The following is a 6,430-nucleotide window of genomic DNA, read 5'->3' on the forward strand; positions in this document are numbered from 1 at the left end:
ATAGTATATTTATTTTACCATGTAGTGGTTGAGAATCTTTGTAACAGTGAAACTTTGATATGGATGACATATAGTATATTTATCTTAGTTGTTTTTTTTAAATATAATAAAATTACAATTATCTTATGCTTTGTTTTACCAAGCTTGAAAACTGTAATTTCTGATCGTTAAAATTAACAAATGTCACGATCTGATGAGTTACTAACTTTGATATTTAATTATTAAGACTGACATTTGTCACGATCTGATGAGTTTTTAACTTTTATCTCTAATCGTTAAAACTAATACGTGTCACGATTTGGTGAATTACTAATTTTGAGAACCAAGGTTTATATAATAATATATAATCCGAAATCAATCATTTAACCTCTTCTCGTCACTCCGGAAAAGGTACATAACCACAAAAACTACACAAAGAAGAAAAACGACGACTCTAAACAGTTTCTCCATGAAAACCATCCACATAAGGTTTGAAACGACGACTTGGAGCTCATGAACTATAAAAAACGCAAGGAGGACGGAGCTTGCAACAATGTAGGAGAGCTGAGTCGCGTACAATCCTGCTAACCGGCGGAAAGGGATCACGTCTCCCATCGTGGATGCTCTGTTTTTTGTATTTCTTTTCTTTTTGTTCTGTATGTTAGTTTTAGTTAAATGGGACACTTTCTTTCCACTTTCGGATATATCTCATCTACTCTGTTAGTTCGTAGCTCAAGGTAATAATCTCTTTTAAATTAGTTACGAAGTAATCTCAATAATAATAATTAAAATAGTAAAAAGAAAAAATCATTTTGTAAATTATAAACAGTTAATGTACTATAAATCTAATTAACTTTTGAAAATAGACTATTTTGCAACTATTCTCAAAAATCAAACCCACGTGATTGATTTTTTTTTTTTTTTTTTTTTTTTTTTTGACAATCCACGTGATTGATTTCTTTTGAACCAAAAACCCATTCTTTCTTCCCCCAAATTAAAATTTGTACCCATAAACAGAAATCAATTTCGTAATTGAGAAGAAAAAAACCGAAATGTCAAAAAAAGAAAAATGTTCATTGAGTTTGACAAAAAAAAAAAAAAAAAAAAAAAAAAAGAAAAATGTTCATTGAGAATCAAAAAGTTTCGATTGAGATTCGATTTGGAGTTTCACCGGACATTGTTGAGAATCGAGAGAAAGAGAAAGAGAGTATTGTGATTTGTGAGTAAGAAGAATCCAGCCATTTGATTGATACCACAGGACACGACAGTCTACAATGGCCAAGGAGTCTCTTCCCGTAGAAGCTAGCCTATGCATTGGTTGATTCAAATGATTTGGAAGCTCTGCCTTGTGTCAAGCTAAAAAGCTAGAGGTAGGAGTCACAGACAGTGTTACTGGACTACAAATTTGCTTTGTTGTGTTCACAACAGCTCTACTTGTTGTCACATTGTGTCAGGATTACCCTCTAGTAGCTTTATAGACGTTATGGATATGAGAATTGCTGTTGGGAAGTGTTGGTCTTGGGTAAATCTTCTCTATGATCTTGGAATCGGATCCTGGTTAGTTTCAAAAGATGAGTCGAGTCCGATCCTGGGTAAATCGAAGCGTGGATGTTGCTATAACCTTTCTCAATCAACGTTCGGATTATCCAAGATCCGATGAAACCCGGTCACGCACAGTCTCCTACGCCATTGATGATCTGTAATAGCTCACAAAGATTTGATTTTTTCTCTCTCTCTTTAGCTATAAAAATTGGATTTTTAACTTTTGTTGCAGTAAAATAGGATCTTTTTGTTTGTTTGTTAAAATAATAATTTGATTTTAATGGAATTTTATTAATTTGGTTCCCTCTATGATGTATTATTGGTGTTATAGATATGATGAGCATTTTGCAATCACTGATTTGATCTTGTATGGTCAATAATGTTGATAGATTTGAATTCTGAAATTCTCAGATTGGAGTTTATGGATATGGTGAATGTTCATTGAGCATTTTTGCAAACCATTGATTTGATTATGGTTTTTTTGATAGCAGGATTCAGAGCCAGAACCACCGAGAATCAAATCAAACGTTAAGCATAACTTGTTGCTTCTCAAGTTATGGAAAGCACCTAGTACTGTGATATTTTTGTTTCATTTACTACTATGTCTAAGTCTAACCATTAGTGTTCAAGGATTTTTCTAAATTCTAATCTTTAGAACTATATGATATATATGTGTAGGAGTTTCATAGTAGAGGATCTGGCACGGCTAAGCCAGCGACTAGTTACAGGAAGAAGAAAGCAGAGAAAGACGAGTTACCGGATGATAGCGAGCTCTACCGTGATCCTACAAATACGCTTTACTAGTAATTACACACTATTTATCAAATTTCTCATTTTACCATCTTCAAGCTATTTGGAGAATGGTTTTTGAGGTTTGAAATTTCTAAGGAATGTTTGTGTGTTCCCTGAAAGCGCTTTTACAGCACGAACCAGGGTCTATTGGACGATGCAGCTCCTGTTTTGCTTGTTGATGGTTATAATGTGTGTGGATATTGGATGAAGCTGAAGAAACATTTCATGAAAGGAAGGCTTGACGTTGCTCGGCAGAAGTTAGTTGATGAATCTGTGTCCTACATTATTTCATCTATGGCTCATTTAGAGAGAGTGAGAGCTCAAAGGCTTTACTATTGTTGTATTTGTGTCTAAATTCTTTTTGACTAATTTATAGATTCAGTTTCTTTGGCCCAAGCAACTTGGTTATGAGATGTTCTGAATTTTATTTTTAGCTTCATGCATAGAAATCTTCTCAACTATGTTTATTGTGTTGGATACATAGATACAGTCAAGAATTGCTTCGTCTTGCTTGTGTTGTGATTATGACACCGCTATCTGCAACAAATCCGGCTGATATTGAGAGGCTGGTGTCTGGTGATGCCTGAAGATGTTTGTGGAGACAAGGTATCATGCAGAAATGGAAACTAATTAGTCAGACCGAAAAGGTTTCTGATCGACCACCTCTCTGGCATATTTCTCCACATTTCGCTTTCGACTTTTTTTACTGAGAGAACAGTTATGAGGTGATGTTAGGAAAAGGGCTAGCAGTGAGACAGTATTGGTAATTTCAAATTCAGGTGAAGGGTTTATACTGGAATTACTCAGTCAGTAATAGTCAATAGTTAGCTGAAAGCATAAAGGAGCCACTGAAGTTTGTGATAAAATGTAGAGTGTGTTACAGCAATTTGAGAAAGTTTTTGTAGAAACCAAAAGGGTTGATTCACTTACCTCAAGGTGTTTGTTATAGCTTTACTTACTTTCAAGTTGTATTTGTACACAAGTTGCTTTTAAAATTGTCAATTGGAGAAGCAAATTTTGGGAAAAGAACTGTAACGGATTGTCTCTTGGCGACACAACTTTGTATGTGTGATGAGATAAATAGAAGGAGACTACATCAATCAGTATTGCAACCAATGACCATTTTTGTGACGAAACACACATGGAGTTATTCTCCGATATACTACAGAGAACAGACTTCATACAGAGGGATTCAATCATCTATTGATAAGAAGCTAACTACTTTAGAAATATCTCAAACATTTTTACGCCGTCTTCCCTTTCTCAGCCTTGAGCCGATTTTTGAATTTTGTGATAAACCGATCAGCTTTCGTATCCACATCTCTAAAATCGGAATCGTCAGAGCTGATGAGGCTCACGATCAGAGGACAGAGGACATCGTCTCCGGAGTCTGAGAAGCCTGATGAGACGGATCAAGAACAGGACATGAAGGTGGAGACGGAGGGAAAGCTGAAGCCTGATGATACGGATCAAGAACAGGACATGAAAGTGGAGACGGAGGGAAAGTATAACAATGTATCTCAAAAGCTGGAGCAAGGTACAGAGATGACGGCGGATCAGGATAGGGCAGATCACAATACAGATACTGCGGATAGGGCTGATCACAATGCAGATACGGCGGATAGGGCTGATCACAATACAGATACGGCGGATAGGGCATATCACAATATAGATACGGCGGATAGGGCATATCACAATATAGATACGGCGGATAGGGCTGATCACAATGCAGATACAGATGATAGGGAAGATCAGAATGCAGATATAGGAAATGAGAGTAGCTGCCGCACATGTGAAGTCAAGATAAGAAGAAGTGGATCACGTGTGATGGTGAGCCGGTGGAAATGGGAAAGCAATGTCAACTTAACGGAAAACGGATAACGTTAGTTAACACTGTTTGTTAGCTCACATTTCTCATTATGCAAAAATATCTGAATTGTTGTTTTCTATTTTCTGGGTTTGGTGACATGTTCCTCATCAGCTTGCTGGAGCTTCTCTCTTGAGACTCTTGTAGATGAGAAGTTGATGTTGTGTTTCTTGTGAACGTTATATCTAAGTTTTATCAATTGTGTGTTTTGAGTTCTCTGTTTTACGTTAACAATGGTATCAGAGCCAATCGTGTCCTCGTATTCAATGGCGGAGATCAAAGTTCCATCTTCAAATCGGAAGATGAAGATCCGTCGGAACATATCGTTAGAAGAGATTGAAGAGAGATGGTCGAAGGGATTATGTGTGTTCTGCGCAGAGCCGAAAACTCCCGATCACCACTTCAAACACAAGAAATTAGGGCTTCTCATGATTGATGGTGACGACAATCAGCTCCTTAATGAAGAATTTCGTGCATCTATTGAGTATTGTACGATGAATGAGGTACATGAAGCTCCAGAAGAGAAAGTGTTGGTGGAAGAAGAACCAACTCCGCCATTTCAGGTACCTATTGCTAATTCTGAGCTTTTGAGGAGTGTTGTACTTAGGGAAGTAAATTTAGGATTAGAAAATCTAGATGTGGTGAAGAACGAGAATCTGGAGCGAGAAGGGGTTCAAAAGAACAGTAATAGGATATTTGAGGTTGCAGGTGGCGTTGAGAGAGATGCGAAAGTGTTAAGAATGAAGAAGATTTGTTCTGCACACAAAGTGTTCGGTAAAATGCTTCAATATAGAGAAATGCTAGGAATAAAGAAGAAAACGAGAGGGTACAAGTCTTGGAGGTGTAAGTTCAAACAGAATTTAGCACCAAGGGATTTCTCATTTGGTTTTGAAGACACAAGGAAGAAGAATACATATGCCGCTTCTCCGTGTTTGTTCTTGGCCATCATGGTGGCAGAAAAGAGACTTATGGGACAGTTGGATACACAACAATTCCTTTTCAGATTGGATAGCGAGAGTATTCGTCATATGTCACTAATGGTGCATTATGTGGAGACATTCACTTCGACATTGTCTCTCAGTCACAGGAAAACTCACCAATTTGCAACATATACAGATTTGATGAGCGAACATCATAAGCAACACGTGGGTGATATTGATCTTCTAACGACAATAGCTGATTATGATATAAAGGTTAATAAAACTTTTGTCAGAGTAGGAAGTGCTTATAAGAAAGAGAGTGATTATCAATTGATTCAGCAAGAAGCCTTTGTTGGAGGGAAGAAATTATGGCAGCAACATGACTCTATTAGTGACATTTCCAATGTCTTAAAAGAATTGGTCAACGGTGAGCAATCAACAGTTCTCCATGTTAAACTTGTTGATGGGCAAGTGTGTGACAGAATGCTTCATAGAGGCCATCAGTTGCAGCACCAGAGGAAGAAGGGAAAGGGCTCAAAATCATGGATGTTTAAATACAGAAATCAGAAACATGGAATCAAGAGATTACACAATCATGATATAGACCTTGTTGTTTGGTGTGATGAGAAGAGTGGTTGGCTGAGAAATACACAAAACAGAAAACAATGTTTCAGTCTAGAAGTGAATATGTCAGAAGTGGTTGCCTTGACAGAGTTTGTGCATCTCTTGGTGAAATTACAATCTGATTCTGTTATTGATGTTGCCCGAACTGCTTTTGGTGTTGTTGTTGGTGAAATGAAATTTAATGTTCACAAGTTGCCTTGTCAGTTGCTCCTTTGTGTCATCCATATGAATTTGCAAAGGAAGGTACCTAAGTTTCATAAGACTTGGAAATTCAGGTTCAAAGATTTGAATTTTCAAAGGATTCTGGCACAGTTTGGAGTACAACAGCTGGGGTGCGGAGTGGTGCTGCTACAGTTGACGAACAAAGGGGGATTTGGGTTCCTACAATCAATTTCGGGGCTGGTGTTGTTGAATTTGGTCAGTCCTTGGGACTGTAAGGCGTATGAATTCTTAGGATTGATGCAAAATTCAAGCGATGATGGGGCTGAGAGTGTTCCATTTCTGAATGTGGCTGCAAAACAACCTCTCTTGAGGGCAGACCTGCAGAACAACTCTCCGACCATGCACAAAATTGCAGATCTTAAGAAAAAGAAGAAGAGAATATGTTATAAGACATGGATGTTCAAGTACAAATATGTACAAGAGGGTGTCAAGCGTCTGTTTTCTTCCTATTTGAGCATGACTTACTATTTGGCGGTGTGGCGTT

At 37.5% G+C, this 6,430-nt stretch overlaps 1 protein-coding gene across 9 annotated transcripts; it reads left to right on the plus strand.

Moving 5' to 3' along the window:
• Positions 1-984: 984 nt before the first annotated feature.
• LOC104779586 (uncharacterized) lies at positions 985-3,339 on the plus strand. Of its 9 annotated transcripts, none has more exons than XM_019244451.2 (6): positions 989-1,349; positions 1,434-1,678; positions 2,013-2,091; positions 2,200-2,324; positions 2,445-2,625; positions 2,798-2,967. In XM_019244451.2, the coding sequence occupies exons 2-6, from the start codon at positions 1,551-1,553 to the stop codon at positions 2,867-2,869; spliced, it is 585 nt and encodes a 194-aa protein (XP_019099996.2). In that variant the 5' UTR covers positions 989-1,349; positions 1,434-1,550; the 3' UTR covers positions 2,870-2,967. The 9 variants fall into 9 exon arrangements, 6 of the variants coding, with proteins under 6 accessions (XP_019099994.1, XP_019099996.2, XP_087365876.1 ...); XR_015596409.1 differs by having other exon boundaries at positions 1,008-1,349; positions 2,010-2,091; positions 2,434-2,625; positions 2,798-3,339; XM_087509747.1 differs by having other exon boundaries at positions 1,169-1,349; positions 2,010-2,091; positions 2,798-2,968.
• Positions 3,340-6,430: the final 3,091 nt, after the last annotated feature.

Source organism: Camelina sativa, chromosome 4, assembly GCF_030686135.1.
Source record: "Camelina sativa cultivar CO46 ecotype springtype chromosome 4, ASM3068613v1".
Lineage (NCBI taxonomy): Eukaryota > Viridiplantae > Streptophyta > Magnoliopsida > Brassicales > Brassicaceae > Camelina > Camelina sativa.

Bases quoted from the DNA above. Each gene is read 5' to 3' on its own strand.
- LOC104779586 (XM_087509746.1), top strand. From the start codon at position 1,551: ATGAGTCGAGTCCGATCCTGGGTAAATCGAAGCGTGGATGTTGCTATA. The intron at 2,092-2,199 runs GTACTGTGATAT...ATATATGTGTAG, and splicing joins CAAGTTATGGAAAGCACCTA to GAGTTTCATAGTAGAGGATC. The intron at 2,626-2,797 runs GTGAGAGCTCAA...TTGGATACATAG, and splicing joins CTATGGCTCATTTAGAGAGA to ATACAGTCAAGAATTGCTTC.